This window comes from Pyxicephalus adspersus, chromosome 2 (assembly GCF_032062135.1).
Source record: "Pyxicephalus adspersus chromosome 2, UCB_Pads_2.0, whole genome shotgun sequence".
Classification (NCBI taxonomy): domain Eukaryota; kingdom Metazoa; phylum Chordata; class Amphibia; order Anura; family Pyxicephalidae; genus Pyxicephalus; species Pyxicephalus adspersus.
The window spans coordinates 23,615,767-23,637,966 of record NC_092859.1 but is presented as its reverse complement, the minus strand read 5'-3'; the positions used below and the strand labels follow the sequence as shown (position 1 = coordinate 23,637,966).

At 40.5% G+C, this 22,200-nt stretch overlaps 3 protein-coding genes across 4 annotated transcripts in view; all 3 read right to left on the bottom strand.

The window, feature by feature from the left end:
* Positions 1 to 338: 338 nt before the first annotated feature.
* Positions 339 to 10,848, bottom strand: BCL2L14 (BCL2 like 14). Of its 2 annotated transcripts, XM_072399969.1 has the most exons (8): positions 10,723 to 10,848; positions 8,838 to 9,059; positions 7,801 to 7,872; positions 5,766 to 6,085; positions 3,920 to 4,072; positions 3,109 to 3,176; positions 1,374 to 1,640; positions 339 to 897 (listed from the first exon to the last, which is right to left on the bottom strand). In XM_072399969.1, exons 4-8 carry the CDS (start codon positions 6,076 to 6,078, stop codon positions 850 to 852), a joined length of 849 nt encoding a protein of 282 aa, XP_072256070.1. In that variant the 5' UTR covers positions 6,079 to 6,085; positions 7,801 to 7,872; positions 8,838 to 9,059; positions 10,723 to 10,848; the 3' UTR covers positions 339 to 849. The 2 variants fall into 2 exon arrangements, with proteins under 2 accessions (XP_072256070.1, XP_072256069.1); XM_072399968.1 differs by lacking the exon at positions 7,801 to 7,872 and having other exon boundaries at positions 10,723 to 10,846.
* Positions 10,849 to 12,362: 1,514 nt separating this feature from the next.
* On the bottom strand, positions 12,363 to 15,259 carry LOC140323155 (E3 ubiquitin/ISG15 ligase TRIM25-like). Its single transcript, XM_072399967.1, has one exon. It carries the CDS (start codon positions 15,201 to 15,203, stop codon positions 13,650 to 13,652), a length of 1,554 nt encoding a protein of 517 aa, XP_072256068.1. The 5' UTR covers positions 15,204 to 15,259; the 3' UTR covers positions 12,363 to 13,649.
* A 6,090-nt stretch (positions 15,260 to 21,349) lies between these two features.
* LOC140322367 (E3 ubiquitin/ISG15 ligase TRIM25-like) overlaps positions 21,350 to 22,200 on the bottom strand; it is a 13,378-nt gene continuing 12,527 nt past the window's right edge. Inside the window, exon 3 of the mRNA XM_072398940.1 lies at positions 21,350 to 22,198. Coding sequence (XP_072255041.1) covers positions 21,350 to 22,198 — 849 coding nt within the window. The remainder of the gene's footprint in view (positions 22,199 to 22,200) is intronic.

Genomic DNA, 22,200 nt, shown 5'->3' with positions numbered 1-22,200 from the left:
AGGCCTTCTATAGAGAGGTGTGCGCCTTTCCAAATCACGTCTAATCACTCTAATTTACCAAGGTGCAGAAATATTGCAGCAGTGATCAATAGAAATAGAAGGCATTTGAGCTAATTTTCAAGTGGTATGAAAGATCCTAATACTTCTGTTTTTTACCACTTCCTAAACTATCCAAAATTGCTTTTACATTATCATTATGAACTGGAAAGTAATGATAATAAAAAAAAGTTTTATTATTGTAATATCAGGCTGCAACATAAAATTGAAAAATACTTCTTGAAACAACTGTATGTGGATGATTAATAAATACAAGAATTGACAATTTCAACATGAAGATATATGTGAGAATAGATTATTTATTTTAACATATCAATATTTTATTGCCTTCCTTAATGTGCTTTATAATCTAGTCTTTAGGGTTGGGGATTTACAAACAGTCAACAAATTTGTGTAGAAATATAGTTGTTGGTTCCGTGATTGAGTTTGTATGTCCAGAGACAAACCAGGCTGTTTTTTCAGGGCTGCACATGTTTGTACATTTCAGGGATATGACCCGAATTATAAATTGCTCCTGCACTTGTCTTTAAATAGTTTTCAGCTTTAAATGCTCCCTAACATCTAATCAAGTTTGTAGCCAGTGATTTAAAAGTCTGAAATGACTACATTGCAGGCGTGTGTTCTGTGATCTGAAGTAGTCCAATCCTTCCCTGAGGTACGGAGCTTGGATAAGCAACGTATTTTGTTCTAATAAATAAGATATCCACAGCCCGTGTCCATCATGGCTTGTAGGAGGTAGTCCCCTTCTGATGCCCAGCAGTAGTAAAAGTCCAACATCAGTACTGTCTAGCCTCATTCTACTTCCTCCTCTTCATCTTCTTGGATTCCCATAACTTTATCCTGAAATGAAATAGAAATTACTGTAGACCATGCAGAAAAAAGGTATTTTGTCCACATTTGTCCCTTATTTGTGTTTAAATTTAAATGAAAATCAGCTAAAAAAAAATGAAAAATAACAAAAAAGTTCTGAATACTATTCATATCCGATTTTTCCTATTAAGCAAAAGAAAGTCTGCCATTCATGTTTTTCAGCCATAAAACTAAGCAGCTGCTTAGTGAAAGGAAATATACTACACAAAATTGTTACAGTTTTCTGTACATTTATATTGTCATCATTATTGGATGGTATTTATGGCAATCACATGTACTGTCTTTCGGTCCTTTTTCTTTATCCTGTGGATATATGCAAAAGTTTGTTTTTATCAAATATTTTTAAAAATCAATAAAAATTATTGAACATAAAACTAAGCAGCTTCTAGAATAAGTTACAGAGCCCCCAGCTCCTGTAGGTTGATATAAAAAATTCTTCATCTTACCCATCCTCCTTGGCTTTGAATCCAGGGGGAGTAGTTCTCTTTAAGATATCGGGCCCCAAATCCAAGGACCTTATTCATTGGCTGATTGTCCAGTGTTGTGAGGGCAGCGGTGGCATGGAGGCACATTGCAATCCTATCGGTCTGCTGCTCTTCCTCCGTGGCGGACATGGGGACAGTCTCTGATAGAAAACAGTCTTGTAATTTCTTGTAGAAGTCATATGACCAAAACTCTTTCATTCTGTCAATTAGGGTTTTTTCTTCCGTCATCTAAAAAAAGGAAAACTGCTTTCAAAAAAAGTTCTTTGAATTGATAAAAGACAAAACCTAATGCAACTATGCAATTAATACATGGGGGAGGAAGAAGCAGCACAAACAGCCAATCATGTGCCGACAAGGAGTATGCTAATAATAGATTGAGAGAGAAGAGTTAGAAGAAATTAGCTCATCACTTTGTTGCTTCTCTTTCACTTTGGAGCCTGGACTCAGAGGAAATGGGTTATAATGATGTTATATAAAATATATTCTTACATTTCACCTTTTCCAGCCAGCAGAATCAATGACTCCAGTCTTAGATAGCTGGTTAACTACTATGCTGTGAATCCAGCCCAAGATTTTTCGATTTCATATCAAACCCCAGGGTACCTTCAGAGGTTGCTGGGAGTTATTTAGGCCTTGGCTGAATGCCCCCCTATTATATGGCAAAGCCAGAACATCAAGGACCTTTGGCATTGGGGTACGGGTGGCATTCGGACTTCCCATTTTTTTTCTACTGCCCACCAATGTTAGAGGTATTCATTCTGCTGATCCACAGTGGATTCATGTTAGCAAAATTCCCAGAGACCTGAAAAAACCTTTAGAGGTTAATTTTGGGTCAAAAGATTAGGAAAGGCTAATCTAGATTACTAGTCTAAAGCTGCGTACACACTTGCAATTTTTGTCGTTGGAAAGGATCTTTCACGATCCTTTCCAACGACAAGGGGCTGCAAGATGCATGAACGATGCTGTACATACAGCACCGTTCATGCTCTATGGAGAGGGGAGGGGGAGAGCGACGGAGCGGCACCCTGCTGCGCGCTCTCCCCTTCCCTTTCATTACGATCGGCTGTCGTCCATCGTCCGTGGATCCGGCAGGTCAGTCGTCCGGACGATGGACGACACCGACTGTACACACGGCAGATTTTCGCCTGATAATTGGCCGATGCCGATTATCGGGCGATAAAAATCTGCCGTGTGTACGTAGCTTAAGGGACAGTCAAAAGCTAGTGCTGGGTTTTCTCATTCTAAAACCCAGCATGCACTGTACACAATGGGATATACACACCCTGCATGGACATCCAGGATTTTCCACTGCAAGCTGGCAAGTTTATTGTCTTTGGAGCTCTGTAATGGAAGTCATTTTAATGGTAACCAAAGGTAGAGAACTGGATCTCTCCAGGAAAAAATAAAAATGCCAATGGTGATGGGAGTTACTGAGAAGGTGCCATCAGTCTAAGAGAAGAAGTCCTAATAAAGCATAGTTAGATATGGCTATTCACCAACAGGACTTTTATCAGCACCAACATCTAATCAGCTGTAATTATATGGAGAAGGATGAGGATAATCAGCGAAAGTAGTGCCAAAACACACTACAATTTAGGCCACTTCACCTTATGTGTTAACACTGATATTTATTACATCTGTAGGTAAACAGTTTTATATAACAGGGATCCATTTTAAAATGTAAGGTGTGTTTTACCTGCTCATTCAGTCTGTCTCCTGTATTTCTCAGAATCTCTACAATGCTAGCAATTATTTCATCTTCATCTGTGGAAGAAATACAAAGTAACAGAGATTAAAATAGGGCACAAGTGTGCTACTAGAAAACTTTGCACCCTTGTCCAATTCACTGAGACAGGACTCTCTGCACCCGATCCAGGACTCTCTGCACCTGATCCTCTATCTAATTCAGGGGTCAGCAAACCTTTTTTTGGCTACTAGGCCATTTTAGGAGGTCAACAAGGCACAACTGCCTCTAGCTGATGGCTCGGCCCCCCACCAGGAAGGCCCCTGAATGGAAATCCCTTTCCTCCGCAATACATATGGAGGAGAGGGAACACTCAAAGAGGGTAAAGAACCACATGCGGCTCTGGAGCCGCGGGTTGCCGACCCCGGCTGGCCAGGACTAGGCCGATCGATCAGGGGGCGTTAGAACGGAACAGACTACTGGCTAGGCCGTATCTGCCCTAAAGGGCAGAGTTTGCTGACCCCTGATCTAATTCATCTCTCCTGAAAGACTCTGCACTACTAGAGGACTCTGCTCCATCCTCTAACTTTCTTCTCCTAGTGCTAATATTGTAGAATGCAGTTCTAATACACTATGCAATTGTAATTCCAGAAATAGCCTAACAACATATTTATCATAAAAGAGCTACAGAAGTTCTTTGTGTGTTAATTACTTCAGTATCCAGTTTACCATCTCTGTTTAAATGTTATTTTAGGGTGTCTGGGATAGATAACTGCATTCTTCCCACTGCTTTATATTTAGGTGTATGAATTGTTATCCTCACCCTTAACATCCCCATCATGCTGGATGCTGGAAGCACGACAGATCATCCGGAACCGACCTTCCACCTGTTCCTTTTCTTGCTTTTTAATCCTTTGCACAATGCGCTGCATCCTGCTGACAATACGCGTGACCCTTTCTTCTTCTGGGCTCTTTGCTATCACAAAAAAAGAATTTAGAGATATGTAAAACATGAGTACTTGTGGGGTATGTAGTACATTTTGGTTTGCTGAAATGTCAGTAGCAACATTAGAGCAAAAGGCATTTAAATCAATGGGGAAGGAAAAAATGGGTCTGATAACACATTGTATTTTTTTGTTGTGTCTGCTTGCCAAGTGGTGTTTCCTGGTGTGACAACGCTACCCCTCACTGTTATTACCAGGATGAAAAGACAAAAAAGCTGAAGTTACAGTGTAATATGATTTGGTTCGTTCCAGATACAAAGTTTTTCCATTTTCAGCTTCCTATAAGAGACCCCTTTAAACATTTTTATATTACCTTTTGTCATTCAGAAAACTTTGCCCACATGACAAAATGTGAGGCTGAACCATATTACAGGAAGTAACGTTAAACGTTAAAGCTGAACTCCAACATTGTCTTCAGTGATGCACAGTTGTTTAGAATCTTCTGTTTCTCACTGCACACTGTCGGCTTCATTCAGTGTTCAATAGAAGCTGCAGAGACTCTGATAGATCTCCTTTCATTTCCGGGCTGGGGGACATCCAGCATTATTCAAGCCCTTTCTCCCAGCCTGCTGCCTCCAATTATGAAGGCTCAGTCTATTTTAAACATGGGAATCTTGCTGTGCAGCCACCTATCACTTTGTTCCATACAACAATCCCCTGACCTTATATATAAATATATTATATATTTGGGAAACGTGTTGGAAAATTGGGACCTACTAAAGGCATTAACCATATTGCAATACTCTGTCTCTTAGATGAACTTATCAATACTATTGTATTGGTGTACTATGAGGCCCTGGTCAGTACCTGGTAACAGGCATTGGTGACTGGGAGCAGGGAAGCTTTAAAGTCCCAGCAGCCAATAGCAGTGCAGGACTGAGTCAGGAGCTGATCAGCCGCTAGACTCCCCTTCAGCTGGGCACAGCCTAACAATGGATGCTGGGGATGCCATAATCCATCAGGCTGCACGGCTAAAGGGAAGCAAGGGCTGCTGCTATCTTCGCCTGGCTGTTGCAAATTACATCTCCGGACAAAACAAAGTTTATTACCACGATGATGCACAGCACAGCCATACAGATGAGCATTTCCTAACATGTACTTTTGTTTATGAGTATTTGGAAAAATCTTTTTCAAAATGTTCAGATATAATAGTTATTAAATCTGCTCATCTATTTACATGTATGTATAAATTGGGTATGGATCTGTCTCCAGGTTCATTATGGCAACAAGGTTTTTTACTGTATCCTCCAGCTGTGTATTCTTTCTTAATTGTCCCATACAACACCAGAATAGTTTATGCTCAACACAAATTACTGACATCCCTACAAACCGTCTCCAACTTCTCTATACAACCAATTATGAGTGGCCTAAGTTTCCTAGGACCTGGATTTTTATTACTAGCTTGGGTCTGCACCTATGACCTGCAGAGGTAAAATGATGATCAATACCATGCAAACGTCAGCCCAAAATATGGTTTTTCCAGCATGAAGGTGGGAAAATATTCGTGAATTTACATGCAAATTTGCTAGAATGAAGCGACTGTGTATTTAAGGTTTGATAGGACATCATTACTTGTTAGGAAGGCTTAGCTGGACTGATTTGTATGCACTGCTTCCACCAGAACCTTATCACATAGATACTTTGCTTGTACATCAGAATACCCACCGTTTTCCTGGACACCAGCCACTTTATTCTTCTTGGTCTTTGGCAGTCTAAGGCAGGCAGGGGTCAGTTTGCTTGGCCAGCCCTTTTTTTTGTGTTTGCTATCAGATATTTTAGCTTCTCCATTGGCTTTTTCCTCCGTCTCCTTACTGACAGTCGTGTCATCGCCCTTAGAGGAAATCGCTCTCTGTAAAGCCATAAATTTGCTTGCAGAAAGGGAGCGCTGGGCATACGCCATAAGCACCCGGTACTCAGTGGAGTGTTCCTCCTCCTGGAGGGGAATTTCATCCATCGTGTGCTCTGGAACAGACACCATCCTGACACTGCAAAGACAAAACAGAATTTTTATAATGCATTTACTTATAATGCAATAGCACTTGTTGCATGTGTATTCCTAAATAACAAATTAATTAAATTCTCTATTTATTATTACATATACACTACATTTATTTTTTTTAAATAGAAGCATTGTAAATAACTAGATTTGTATTGGTATCAGACTCTAGTAGTCCCTGTACAGCAAACAGTCATTTTATGCTGCTTATCTGCTAATGGAATTGGAACTATGCAAAGTTACATTAGTTACAACAGGTTTGTGGATCACATGGGTTTGTATATAAACAAAGCTATTCATCACCAGTGACAGGGTAGTTTTGTCTTTATCCAATCTCAATATACATGTGATAATGTCATGATAAAACAAACACCTGCAAATTTATTTATGCATATTAATTCTCCTTTTTCTGCACACTTTAGGCTAAATTTCACCCCTTTTCTTAGAAAGTTAGAAAGAAGGCTTTTACAATAGTCACATGACACCGGAGGTGAAAGGGCGTCCCTGCCCAGAATTTACAATCTATGTACCATCTATGCAATAATTGTACAATCTCTGGACTAATAATTTAGATCCAACAAAACAATCTAATATCAGGACCTGTCTAGGCCATCCATGCCACTTAAAATTCATCCAGACAGACCCCTGAGCTATATAGTTTTTGGTACAACAAAACAAGATGTTACAAATGCAGTGTAATGTGTATGATCAGCTGATAGGAAGTAAGGAGTTTACACAATGGCCTGATGTGTGTACACAAATAAACAATGCTGGCAAACTTGTATGTTTGTGTATAAAGAAAAGGGTGAGCCAAGATAGGGGAGAAAAACAAGACAATGAATCTTGGCTTGCCGATATCCCTCCAGTCTGACTCCAGTCCCTCCAATCCGCCGATATCCCTCCAATCTGACTCTGCAGATCATTGTGTATAATGTGTGATAATACAATTATAATACACTCTGAACATGTTCATACACAGGACACTAAACTCATAGGGACATGACTATGATACAAATCTAATACACACTACACCTTCAACAAGACTGTAATAAAAATCTAATACACTCTATACATAGAACACTAAACTCAAAGCAACTTGACTAGACGTAATTGCAATACAATTCCGATACACTCAGGCAGTGATCGCAATACAATTCCGATAGGTTGTGATCGCAATACAATTCCAAAACACTCAGGCTGTGATCGTAATACAATTCTAATACACTCAGGCCGTGATCGTAATACAAATAGAATACACTCTATACAATACAATTTTATTACACTCTTTACACACAGGCCGTGATCACAATACAAATAGAATACACTTTATACACACATGATATGATGATCACAATACAATTCTAATACACTCCATACACACAGGCCGTGATCACAATACAAATAGAATACACTTTATACACACATGATATGATCACAATACAATTTAATACACAATACATAGAGCACCACACCTCCAACATAAACAACTGCTAGACATGATCAGAATACAAATCTAATACACTCTGTCCAGTTCTGATCAGAATACAGTTTTATTACACCCAATACACTGTAGCCGTAACAAGGCCCAGCAATGGACACAATAACCATATAATTGTATTACACCCTATACATAGTACTACACCATCATAATGCAACTCTATTACACTCCATACAAGAAAACATTACCTCTCCGACAGGACTCACCTTCAGACTATAAGCAATGTGTTCCTGTGAAGTTTTGACGATTGTGCAATGTTGGCAGTCACATGATCCTCCCTGTACAAGAATATGTGTTTCATTCACCTGATTTCCAGGAAAAACCTACCTCCCCATTCATTATACTTATATATATATTATTCATTATATATATTATTGTAAAAATTTGCACAGGAATTTCATGGAGCTAAAACACGTATATACCTGGAAACACAAACTCCAGGCTATAAAAAAAGATATTGGTCAAATACATTTTTAATAAATATATTCAGTTTGCAGTTTTTTTATTATGGTGAAGATTAATATGTAAATGATGCCTTAGGAAGCAATCTATAGAAAAAAATGCATTTTTCTACACCACTAAATGTGAATAAATCCAAAATATACAAGGACAAAAGTTCTGATACTGAGACAATATTCTGATTGACTTCCTGTTTGTGGAAAGTCACCGCACCCAGCCCCACCTTAGCCAGAGTTGGATAATTGGTGGTGAATTAGGTTTTATATCATGGTAAATAAAGTGTTTGTGTTATCTATCTCTCAATGGCAAAATAAAAACATTGCATTGCTGAAAAAAGGAACCTGCTGCATTTATAGATATGCAACACAATACAACTCAACATCATTAAGAAAAAAAATATTTTAATCCTGCAAACAAATCAATAGATTGAGCTAAAAAATCATACTGATATACAACATATGCATGAATGTACAAATCGACATTGAGCACTTCGTTATCCCGCCCATTCTGCAAACACATTGCTTTAAATCTAATAATACATAATAAATAATAATACATATTTGGCTGAGAGATCTGAATGGTAAATATGTGATATATATGGAAATAAAAAGCATTCATGTAATTGGTAGTCTCACTGCCACCATATGTTTGCTGGTCCTATGGGAATCAGAATTTACCAGGTGCAAAGTGGAGCTCAGACTATTGACAAGTGACAGTTAAAGTGACACGTCCGTATTTCAAATCATTTGTAAACTCCCCTGTGACATGTATGCAAAGCATTTACCTGTTTCCTGCCTACGTGGACGTTTGTTTTCTCTCCTTCCAACAGTTCAGAAAAAGTTTGAAAAGTTCAATCTTGTGTTAGATCGCTTTCTCTATCCTCAGATGAATTGTGTACTGAGTTCACCCCTCCAGCTCACAATGAGAAGTGTGTTCGGTGTGTAGATTTACCATTTCCCTGTTCCAGCCCAGTGGGAGTTCCCTCATAGGATTGTGAGTCAGCAATCTACAATGACACAACATACAGTAACAATGCGGGGAGTCCCTCAGGGTCTGCAGGTATTGTAGTTTGTGAATCAGCAGGGAAAACATCATCGGGGTCCCCGCATAGGCCCTCCTTGTCCCGGCCCATTGCAGGAACGCTGATCCACCCTGTGTACAGAGCCAGGATTATCTTGGCAAGAGGTAATATAGAAATCACTCATTAAACTTAGTGACCCTGTTACCAAAACAAAGTTTTGGAATGGTTACTTGCAATGCTTACTTTTTTGATAAATGTAATTAATTTACAATGAGCCATGACCCCGCATGCAGCTTTAATTAATACTAGAAGAGTCGATTCCCCAGCATAACCCCTCCGTCTTAGATTGCCCACTGTCTCGGCTGGCCCAGCTCCTTTGCCCCTCCTCTACATAGGCTTTGATGTAGCTGCAGGGTAAGGAATAAAGTGGAATATTGGGTTGCAGACCAGTACTGGGCCATTGGCTGTGCCGAACAGGGCCATAGACATCTTTGTCAGCTGCAGCAGTGACGGGAAGGATCTTTTTCCCTTCTTCTGTGTGACCAATTGCCCCCTCTACCCCCGGATGGGTTTCATACATTTTTCTCTTACAAGTGTCGCTAGTTCAGAGATAGAAGATACCACTGACTCAGCCCTGGAACTGGCACCACATCTAAAAGTCGTGCAAAGTGGTTAAGGATTCATGAGAATGCGCTATAAATTAAACCTGGAAACTCAGCTCTCTGCAATGCATGGCGGTGCCCTTCCATGTGTTGGCAGATACATTCGCCATGAAAATGAATGGCGCTGAACCCAGATATATAGCACAGATAGATGCGAGTGTGGGGAACTGAATCAGGGGGGCATAGGGAGGTGCAAAGTGTGAAGCTGCACAAGGGCCCCGGACCCTCCTCAGCCAAGAATGGCCCCCACAAGGGCTCCAGGTCAGTTCTGCATGGGGAGGGCCCATGTCACTTCTGCCCACTGTTGGCTTTGTGCCCCAGGGAGCTTAATACTTCTTCTTCCATAACACTTATCCTAAAATCTGTTCCTCATATACAGCTCCTCCTCTGTTCTCCAGCCATTTACCCCTCATCCTCCAATAGGAGCGATCTCCCAGATACCCCAGAAGTCCTGCCCTGGGACAATAAAGATCTCTGTCTGAAAATAAACCTTTATAACTTAAGGAGGAAGTTCTTAAAGAAGATTTATTTAAAAACAGGAAATGTAGAAATCTAAAAGGGCAGATGTGGAAAGTCCGTTGTAAAATGAAAATAAGAAATGATTTCTTGCCAGTTTTCTGTAATTGGAGAATCTTTTGTTTGATGAAACACACGGAGAAGGTTTGTGACATCTCTGAGATAAATGTCTGGGGGAAAAACCCTAAATGTGCCCAGAGGGAGAGATTGGGATACAAAATATCAGAATCCATACATAAAAATAACTACAGGGATAATAATACAAGATCACATCACATGATTACCCAAATGATCTCCCAAATCCCTTTACATGATCTGTTTTTTCCATGGGCAGCTGACGAGTGCGGGAACCCCCCATGTATGATCAGATAAATGGAAACTAAAAGTGGGAATTGTAAAGTGAAACTAAAATCATGTCTATTGTTCATGCTGAGTAATGTGTCCATGTAACACTTCCAGGTGAATATTACCTCTCACACAGATCTCTGTACTTCTTGCCTTCATCTGTTTCCTCTTCAGATGCACAGCACCAACTTTCTTCAGGCATCATGCAGGGCCACCATTTTATTCCAGGTTAGGTACTGACTTAGAGATGACACAATCATGTAAATCCCTTTATTAATGTCTGACACAGATCAGCCCCTGCTGCAGCCACTACAAAATATGTTGTCTGATTACTGACGAAACCGAGAAAATGTTTCTTGTGCCTGCAGCAGAGTGATAACAATATCTCAGTGTAACATCACCAACTGGAGCTTTACCTATGCAGTAATGTCCCATATTAGTGCTTTTTTTTTTTTTAATCAAAAGGTGTTTCATTCTGAAATATAATACCGTTGCCTTATGAGACATATTTATAAATCAGGAAATGTAACTTTTACCAAATATTAACTGCACATGAATCTTCCTATCGTACATATTGTACATGACAGAGAATGATTGGAATGTTTAGTGAATCTGACATGCAGTTCTTTATAAATATTCCTGTATATAAGTTATGCAGAGGGTCACCGAAACTGGTCAGACCTGGGCGCCATAGGTAGTGGCGGATCATCTTTCAGCAGCTCCCTCTGGTGGCAGGGGATGATGGAGGAATAGGAAATGTGGGAAAAAACCCCAAAGTGATGATATGTCTGCTTAGACAGGCACTGAAACAGGTGTCCTCTTTGGAAAATTTCTCAACTCCCTTTCTGATGTTGATTGTAAATAGATATAAACTAGGTGAAATCCAAAATTTTGAGTAGTCTCTAAAGTAAATACCCTCTGATTTTCCTATTGCCTTTTTATGAATGTTGTGTACTTATACTGAACAAATAAAAAAATGAATACAGATTAAATAATGTGTCATGCTGGGAAATCCAGCAATATTCTGTCATCTGAGTTGCAGAAAATACTAACGTGTTACTTGTTCTTCCTTTTTTTTCTAAAATCATTTTCTGGTGCTTTTTAGACTCACATTGGCATTGCTCAGACATGCCTGTGTTCACATCAAGCAACTTCTAGCTGAACAACGACTGTTTGTTTTTGGCTTGTTGGTTGGCAAAGAAAGCAACACCTGGGAGCCCTTCATTGTGCATGCGATGTGGCCACTGTGCTTATATCTTCATCATTGCTACTACTGTTTGTATGCAATGTGCTATGGCACTATCAGCCAATGACAATGAGCCATTTTTTGGGGTTGGCGGTGTAGGGCCAATAAAAAAATAACCAAATACCCTTTTTACCTGTTGGGCAGGGATGGTCTTTGTTGTCACCTTTACCCAAAGTGCCCTGACAAATGCCATGCAACCATTGCCGGGATGCCATTAGAGCAGGTATGAAGGGATAATAAAAACACTTACCATGCATAATAATCCACCTTCATGGGTATAGACTAAGGTGATTCCATTTTTTGTTTGTGATTTCATAAAGAAAAACGCTGAAATAATATGTTCTCATGATATAGTTTTCTTGATCCCCTCTGACTTCCATTCACAAAGATCTTTGGATATCTCTTCCAGAAAGATGGATGAACCCATTCTGCCCACCTCCACCTTTTATTTAGTTATTTAACCATGCAATTCTTTTTACATATCACAGAAAACACTGTCATTTAGCAAACTGGATTTATTTACCAGGCATAGACACAACACCGGAAGCAGAATTCTGTGTACATTACAGCTGTAATTATTTTATTGCATGCAGTTATATTTGTTTAGAAACAATAAAGCTGAACCCCAGGCTAATAATTTAATACAGAAGTAAAAGAGTTCATGTTTATGCTTTTTTGTACTTGTTCCTACACAACTCAGCCACCCAGGCCGGTCAGGTTGGTGATCTGACTTTTTTTCTGTGGTTATATAACACAATCTGATTATTTTCACCCCATGTCTGCCAATGAACAACGAAGATGCTGCAGCAGACTGCTCATTTCTGCTTTTTCCTCCAATTAGCATATTCTTTATCAGAAAATTGGCTTCTATTACTAAATCTGAGCTTTGCTGTACAGTGGCTGGTAAGTTGAATTCATGTACTTACAATAGCTGCCTTTGCATTTATTATCTATTAAAGGGGTTTGGGTTGTTTAAAGTGAAATATCACTCTGCAAGGTATTGTGCAGCACCCATATCTTCAGTGTAACATCTCATATACTTTATATGGGACATTAATGCATAGGTCAAGGGAGGCCTAACAGATAATATCACAAATTGTCATCATCAGAGAGAAGTACGGACATAGGTTGGGTGTGGGAAGGGGGTGGTATTAGCTTAGGGTAGTTTAGGAGGATAGGGAGGAAGGTAGAAATATTGGTAGAGATTCACCCCCTGTATCTGTCCTGGTCACCACTGTCACTGGGACAGAAACCAATAGGAAATTCAACATTTTACAGTCACCAGCAATTGCATCTTTCAATTGTAAGCACTTGTTCTGTTGAGCGGAAATGTTCCCCAACTTTGGAAAGATTTTCTTACTTCCTGTTTTTGACTGGGGCCGGAAATAAAGAGAAATCACCCCATTAGGACACATATACAATATAACCTTTCAATCTCCAATCTACCAGCTTTTAGTGACCAATCTCTAGTATATTAAAGATTAGTATTAAGTAAGCCACGTCCTTCACTATGGGCAGTGGGGGCTTTCTGATGTGCTGGATATGGGCAGGTGACACGGACAGCAAGAAAGTTTAAGGAGGCTATATATGTTTTATTTTACACGTACATACACAAAAGATCAGTTTTTGCACATTGGTATTTTTTTGTACAACCCCAAATCAAATTGTTTTGTTCACCAATAGGCAAACTTTTGTTAAAATAAAATCGGTATCCCATTGCCCATCCCACCACCTCATCATGGCGGTTGCATATACCAGCAATCTGATCTCCTTTTTGTGTTTTTCCAGTCTATATGAGCACATTGTTTATGTTTCACAGTCATGCCCAGAGATCTTTATACAACCGTATATTCCCACAGCTAATGCAGCATGGAGGGGCTCCGTGAAGGTAGCACTGAAGGTGTAAAGGTGGCGGATTGGGTCACACAAATCATAAAAGGAGATCTGCCCAGCCTCATAATCCAGATATATCCTGACTTTGCCGCTGGTGATACCGGTAGGTAATTGGAGCTTGGTACTGTTGTGTATCACTGAACACTGACTTCTCTTACTCTCCAAACCCCAGGACTTCTTATTGTAACCAATCCATGACTCTTCTCCTCTTCTATCTAAACTGGAGTAACACACCCCAATGCCCCACCATTGTGATCCCCCAACAACTGCATCCCAATAATGTCTCCCTGATAAGAAACTCTGAATACTCAATACCTGAGGATCGTACAGAAATCTCTGTGATGTTTCTGGGCGATTCTGGTTGGAAGACCAGGTTGCGGTTTTCCTGTCATCTGATATATGTAGATTATTACCAGCTGTGTTTACATCCAATAAGATATCTTCAGGATCTTGTGTAAAGATCCCTCTACTTTGACCTCTTGCGTGTACTTTGTTAAAGTTCCCTGCCATGTCCAGTTCACTTTTTTGATCATTAATCTCCCTGTTGTCTTTGTTTTCACAATCAGTATCACACAAGTCACCAGAGTTCTGTAGGACAGTCAGTGGATCCGTCATGTTACACAGCTCCTCAATATGGCCCATCTTCGTGGATAATTCTTCCTTCTTTATTTCCATTTGTTGGATCATATGAAGAGCTGCCAAGGAAAAGTGTTCCGCAACTCTGGACATCATACTCAGGACTCTTTGCTCCAGGTCTTCCAGATGTCTCCTGAGGTCTCCAAACAGGGCAGAGACTCTCTCTTTTTTACCAGCTGTTTGTTCTTCTAATCTTCTTCTGCTTTCATGCAGATTCTGAACTCTTCCTTCCACCTCTTCTTTTTTTATCATCAGTTTTTGAAGAGCATTTCTTAGTTTTATCTTCTTCTTTTCAGAAGCTTTAAACAATGATTCCAAGTGGTGACCTTTGTGTTCTCCAATTAGACAACAGGACGCACAGATACAGGCTGAATCCTCAGTGCAGAAATACCTCAAAAGTTCCATATGGATGGAACATTTTCTCTCTTCAATGGAAGCTGTAGGGTCGGTTAAGACATGTTCTGCAGATGTTTTGTGGACTTTCAGGTGTTTATCACACAATGAAGCTTCACAATGTAGACAGAATTTAACGGCAGGTTCAGATGAGTCCACACAGTATGTACAGAAGACCCCGGTCTTTTGATCCGGCTGTGTAGGCACAAAGTTCCCCACTATGTTGCGCAGGGTTATGTTTCTCTGCAGCGCCGGGCGTGTTGTGTATTGTGTTCTGCATTCGGGGCACGAAAAAAATCCAAGCCTTCTCTGTGTATCCAGTACACGATCAATACAAACTCTGCAAAAGTTATGACCACAAGCTAAGTTTACAGGATCGGTGTAAATGTCCATACAAATGGAACACTCCAGCTCCCTTGTTATGCTAGCAAACGCCATCAGTGAATGGAGGAGAGAGAAGTAAAAGGTGTCTTAGGCTGATTTGTTAAACAAACGGCAAAGTGCAGTCATCTGTTGCAGTATTTCTTTAAATGATTTAACTGGTTCAGCAGCTGTAAACACACATGGGAGTGTATCATACTAATCTGCATGTGGTTTACGTCAACAAAGTTGTTATTTTTGGTCTTCTTCGTATTAGTGCTGTATGCATGATGATTGCATTTTCTAATAATATACTGAGAAATATGTTGACAGAGAGATTACTTTCAGTTTCACCCTTTTTTTTTTATTAGGTTTTCAAAATAAATGAACAATGAACATGACACACAGAAATAATAGTACAAACAAACCACATACATAACGTAACCTTTACGAGCATAATGGAGCTAAAAAGGCCCGTACATCAGAGGGTGTTATAAAACATATAGTATAAATCCGAAAGTTCAGTATGATAGGAGTAAAACATATGTAAACAAACAGGTCCCCTCATGGGGCCCAATAATAGGCATTCCCTCTAACAATGCAGTATCTATCCATACCCCAGTAAAAGGCACAATAACAACCAGACAAGACATACAGTGAGGGAAGGAAGTATTTGATCCCCTGCTGATTTTGTACGTGTGCCCTCTGACAAAGAAATGACCAGTCTATAATTGTAATGGTAGGTTTTTGTAGGTGTGAGAGACAGAATAACAACAAAAGAACCCTCAAAAACCCAGTGCGCAAAGGTCAGAGCTTGATGTGCATTGTAATGAGTGAAATAAGTATTTGATCCCCTATCAACCAGGAAGATTTCAGGCTCCCAGGTGTCTTCCCTGTATGCAGGTAACGAGCAGAGATTAGGAGCAGCCTCTGTAAGGGAGTGATCCTAATCCAAGCTTGTTACAGTACCTGTATAAAAGACACCTGTCCACAGAAACAATCAATCAGATTCCAAACTAGCCATCATGGCCAAGACCAAAGAGCTGTCTAAGGATGTCAGGGACAAGATTGTAGACCTACACAAGGCTGGACTGGGCTACAAGTCTATCACCAAGCAGCTTGGTGAAAAGGTGAAAACAGTTGGCGCAATTATTTGCAAATGGAAGAAACACAAAATATCTGTCAATCTCCCTTGGTCTTGGGTTCCATGCAAGATCTCTCATCGTGGAGTTGCAATGATCATGAGAACGGTGACGAAGCAGCCCAGAACTACACGGAGGGGACTTGTCAATGATCTCAGGGCAGCTGGGACCATAGTCACCAGGAAAATAATTGGTAACACACTGCCCCATGAAGGCCTGAAATCTTGCAGAGCCCACAATGTTCCTGTTCAAGATAGCACATGTACAGGCCCATCTGCAGTGATCTAGAGGAGAACTGGGTGAAAGTGTTGCGGTCAGATGAGACCAAAATTGAGCTCTTTGGCATCAACTCAACTCGCTGTGTTTAGAGGGGAAGGAATGCTGCCTATGATCCAAAGAACACCATCTCCACCGTCATACATGGAGGGGGAAACATTATGCTTTGAGGGTGTTTTTCTGCTATAGGGACAGGAAACCTTCCTCGCATCGAAGGGACAATGGACAGGGCCATGTACCTTCAAATCTTGGGTGAGCACATCTTTCCCTCAGCCAGGGCATTGAAAATGGGTCGTGACCCAAAACACATGATAAGGTAACAAAGGAGCGGCTCAAGGAGAAGCACATGAAGGTCCTGGAGTGGCATAGCCAATCTCCAGACTGGTTGATAGGGATCAAATACTTAATTCACTCATTGCAATGCACATCAAGCTCTGACTTTTGAGGACTGGGTTTTTGAGGGTTGTTTTGTTGTTATTCTGTCTCTCACACCTACAATAAACCCATCATTATAATTATAGACTAGTCATTTCTTTGTCAGAGAGCAAACATACAAAATCAGCAGGAGATCAAATACTTCTTTCCCTCACTGAACATATAAGGGAAGAAAAGGAAAGAAGGGGGAGTGGTAGGACTGAATACCGTAAGATAGGGTTTTAACACTTCCAATTGTATACTGGCAAAAAGAAGAAAGGAAGAACATCCAGCCACCCACTCATTTATGTCAGATAATTCTCAATCCATGGATCTCATACCTTTCTGAAAATGTGGAAATGATTCTGAAGTCTAGCTACCATATTTTCATTGATCAAATACCACAATACTTTCTTCTTCACTTGTACCACAGAAGGCATGCCAGACCACCAGGATTTGTCCAGAGTCGCTTTGCAGCTGTACATACATAGGACATGAGTCAAAACTGACTCTTGGAAATGCCCTGGGGATGTAGCATCAGGAGGGCCTCAAACAGGTCCTTACAGATACCTCTGCCCACTAGAGTATAAATAATTTGGTAAACACCCGTTCAGAACCTCCTAATTTTAGGGCATTGACATCAAATGTGGTACAAGGTCCCTGGCGACACACAGCCACAAAAACAACTTCTGGTGCATTCTGGAGAGTATGCCGCCAGTCTAGTGGGGACCATGTACAATCGGAGAAAAAGCTTATAGTTAGCTTCATGAAACTGTCATTTGGGGTACCATAAGCTGCGACATCTCACATTTGCTGCAATTGCTTCTCTGTCAACTGTTGCCCAATATCCGCCTCCCATCGAGAAACATACGGTAGTGGGTGTGAGTGGCTCCCCAAAAGCAGGGAGCAATAAACCACAGAGAGAATACCTTTACCCCCTGGATCTCTGGTACAGATGCGCTTTAATTGTGTGGTACTTGTAGAGGTTCTTGTGTATCCAAGGGTTCCCTAAACATAGTGTTATAGTTGTATGTATTGAAAAAATCCAGTGGACTCGGCTTCATGCTTCTCTCTAATAGAGTCAAAAGATCTTATGCCATCAATCGTCACCAAATCTTTAATTTTATGGAATCCTTTCCCAACCCACCACTCAAAACGCTTATCATACCCCAGTAGAAAGGCTGGATTATGTATAGGAGTTGCTAGCGGCGTGTGAGGGGACATCAAGTTGCCCGAATACTTAACAGAATCCCACACCCAGAGGGAATGTTTGATTATAGGGTCTTTGATATGTTTACGCCAATGTGGGTGAGTCCAAAGTAATGTATCGGTAGCCATGGGTGATATCAAAAACGCCTCTATAGCAACCCAAAAAAGTGCCTGCTTAGAAGCATGGTAAGCCATCAAAGGAGCTGGTTGGGCAGCTTGGTAGTAATAGTTAATATTGGGGACTGACAGACCCCCGTGTGTTTTAAGGTAATACAGAATTAGTTTGGCCACTCTGGGCCTACTGTTTCCCCATTTAAATTTAAGAAATACTTGCTGTAGGGACCTGAGCAAGGAGTGAAGGATATTCACCCTGAACAGATACAGGAGTTTCGGCAATGCTGTCATTTTGAGGCACCAATTCTCCTAAACCAAGAAAATGTGGTACTTTTTCCATGTCTCCAGCATAGTGGTGAATATTGCTGAAATTTGCTGCAAACATTTCTCCATATGATGCCGTCAGCTGGATTCCTAGATATGGGAGGCTACAGTCTTCCCACTGATATATGAACATAGTTTGGACCAGGGTCTTGAGTCGTGCCAGTAAAGATATGTTAGGGGCTTCAGACTTATCATGATTAACTGTGAGTCCAGACACTACAGAGAAGTTACCAAGGGCCTTGGATAGGTTGGGGAGAGATATTACATGATTAGTTATAAATAAATGGCATCATCTGCAAACAGGCAGAGTTTGTGTTGAGTGCCTGCTGTCTCCAATCCCCAAATATCCGGACATTCACAGATCGAGATAGCTAGGGGCTCTATGGCCAAAGCAAACAACAACGGAAACAGAGAACAGCTTTGCCTGGTGGCTCGCTTTATCGGAAAATAACAGAACATTACTGCTCTGTTACCTCTGGGATAAAATTTATTACCAACCCAGCGGAGTTGCTTCTCAGCCTGATTGTTAAGGCACAATTCCAATTCAGTACGAGCTGCTACCAATTCAGCAAGTCTCTTAAGGGTCTCCGAAGGGGAGTGCTTACCTTGGTCGAGCAGGGAACTTTATTTTGCCTCCAATTCCGTGACCTTAACCATCCTTTGTCTCCTTTTATGTGAGGCTATTTGTATAAAATTGCCTCTGATGACCATCTTATGGGCATTCCAAAGTTTTGCAGCCCCAATCTCAGGCGTAGTATTGCAGGAAAAATAGTCATGCAAATGTTGCTGCACGAGGGCGCCCACCTCCAGATTACCTAATAAAGAGTCTTTTACTAACCACCCACTCATTCTAGGTTTAGCGTACAAGGAGGAGAGAGATAAGACCATGGCGTCATGATCAGATCATGAACACCATGTGTGTAGTCTTGTTGCAAGGGATGTAACTCCCTCCAGCTATCTACTAGGTTATGTTACTGCACTAATTTGGCGAATGGGTTGGAGGCCGAGCTATGCAGTATGGGGTTTGGTGCGGATCGAACCTGCCGTCTGTCCAAGTTAGGGTGTAATTTAAGGTTCGAGACACCACATAATAACAGCATGCCCTTTTGATGAAGTTGTATATCCGACAGCAAGCTACAGAAAAAGGGAGCAGCCTTAAATTGGGGGCATAATAGGAGACAATGGTTATCTGCACATCACACAATTGCCCTACTAGTGGAAGGTACTGACCCTCAGGGTCTTTATTTCCTGGTCACAGGTAAATGGCAACGACCTTTTGAATCCGATCAGGACCCTGTTTGTTAGGCCTGTTGGCCATGTAGATATGTGGATATTGGTTGCTAAAATATTCTGAATGTGAAGAGGCTGAAAAATGTGTCTCTTGAAGACAAATATTATCTGCCTTCTGCGCGTGGAAACCCCATAACGCCTTGACTCTCTTGGCAGGGGAGTTCATCCCCTGCAGATTCAAACCAAGCAATAATAATGGCATGGTAAATACACATACAAAGCATCAAATTTGGAAATTCAGGATTACACTTCGCATTGGGATCCAGTCTCAAAAGGGGGGGACTAGGGCTCAGGGGCGGAAAGAGGGGGATCACACAAAGACAAACACAAAACATCAAAAAGAAAAGAGCACTTGACCCTACATGGAGGCCAAGAGTGCATACAGCAAACATCAATACGATGTAATGGAGTACCTGCCCTAAACAAGAATAGCCTGGCGGCATCTATGGAGTAAACAGTGACCGCCGCCCAAAAGAAGCCAAGCTCAATGTAAATACGGCTATTCTCGCAGACCGCCAAGCACACCACCAAAATAAGATCAACAAGTAACCTGAGGAGCACACCAATGTCATCAGAAAACTTGGACCAAATATGCTGGGAACTATGAATACAGGCTGATGAACATGTAGTGTGGGTAGAAGAAAGCAGGCTCAAAGAGGTCCAACATGCTTGCCATGAAAATCATTCATAGCCCCAATGGGAAGGTGGTAACTAGAGGGCAGTCATCATCCTGTAGATAGGAGGATATATTACACGTTGTAACACAACATGTATTGCCCATATTTGTCCGTGTATAAGGTAAGGCTGCGCGTGCAGAAAAAATAATCATGAAACAAAAAAAGAGAAAGAACAGGATTTATGCAAAACAAATACACACTTCTTTAAGCAAGATTGGAGTGCTGATGAATAACATTCACCTAAGGCTACCAGTGACAATATAGTCACAGAATTAGTGAATATAGGTATAGACTGCTAGTTCACAGCAATGTAAAATAATATTCTCACAACATGATGAACATTGATTTACAGCTTGCAGTCAATTTTTATAAAAAGACAATAATACCATTTATTAATCCATAAGAAAAAATGTCAGAGCTTATTAGGAGTGATATATGGGAAAAAGAAAATTTAGACATACATGTTTGTATCTGATATCAATCCAATATATATCATACTACCTTGTAAAATAAAATCACATTTAAAAAAGAAGCAATGACACCAACATCTCTAAAAGACTTATACTAAAATAACATTTTGGTCATGTAATAATTTTTTATATTAACTTAGACTAGGGATTGGATAGACTTAACCAACATAGACTGTGATTTCAGTAATAAGAAAGTTATTAAATAAAGTGAACAATATATTTATGTATATAAATTTTTCATAAATATTTTGTCACATACAAAATATTCATATTTATATGATTTTTTAGGTGGCCTCCAAAGATCTGTGTCAGTAGAAGGCCAAGATACACCCAGATAAGGTTACATGGCCTTGCCATACATTTAACACAGTGTGGAGAGGCTCAGTGAACTTGGCAGTGTAGGTGGTGAAGTGTTGGATCTGCGGACAGAGGGCAGAAAAGGAAATTTGCCCAGCCTCATAATCCAGTTTTATCCTGACTCTGTCAGTGGAGATGTTGGCAGGCAGCTGGATCTTTTTACTGTCATGAGCTGCAAAATATTCGTCATGTTTCCTATATAAACACCAGGATTTCTTATTCATTCCAGCCTGTGTGTGTCTTTCACTCCTGTCTACACTGGAGTAACACATCCCGACACTCCAATACTCTGATCCCCCAACATCCACTTCCCAGGAATGCCGACCTTTGGAGAAACTTTGACTACTCATCACCTGAGGACAAACCTGAAATCTCTCTAATGTTTCTAAATATTTCTGACTATTACATGACCAGGATGCAGTTTTCCTGTCATCTGATATACAGAGTTTACTACAAGCTGTGTTTACATCAAGAACTATGTCTCGTATATAGAATACCCTATGAACATATGCGAATATATCACATAAACTTTTGTGTAAAGTTTTTGAGATCCGAAACAAATTCAGATCCCTTCCATCATAAAGGAGTTCACTATATCGCTCTCTGTCCTCATTATCTCCCTTCTTGATAACATCATCATCTTCCTCATCAGTATCTTCATCCGCAGTATTTTTATTATCTGTGTCCTCATTTTCTTCATCCTCAGTATGACATATGTCACCCATGTTTAAATCTTGCAGTACAGTCAGTGGATCCGTCATGTTGCACAGCTCCTCGATGTGACGCATCTTTCCATATATCT

Coding starts and splice junctions, on each gene's coding strand:
- BCL2L14 (XM_072399969.1), bottom strand. CDS start 6,078: ATGGTGTCTGTTCCAGAGCACACGATGGATGAAATTCCCCTCCAGGAG. Junction 3,177..3,919: donor GCATGATGGGGATGTTAAGG/GTGAGGATAACA, acceptor TTTCTTCCACAG/ATGAAGATGAAATAATTGCT. Junction 898..1,373: donor TTCAAAGCCAAGGAGGATGG/GTAAGATGAAGA, acceptor ATTTCATTTCAG/GATAAAGTTATGGGAATCCA.
- LOC140323155 (XM_072399967.1), bottom strand. CDS start 15,203: ATGGCGTTTGCTAGCATAACAAGGGAGCTGGAGTGTTCCATTTGTATG.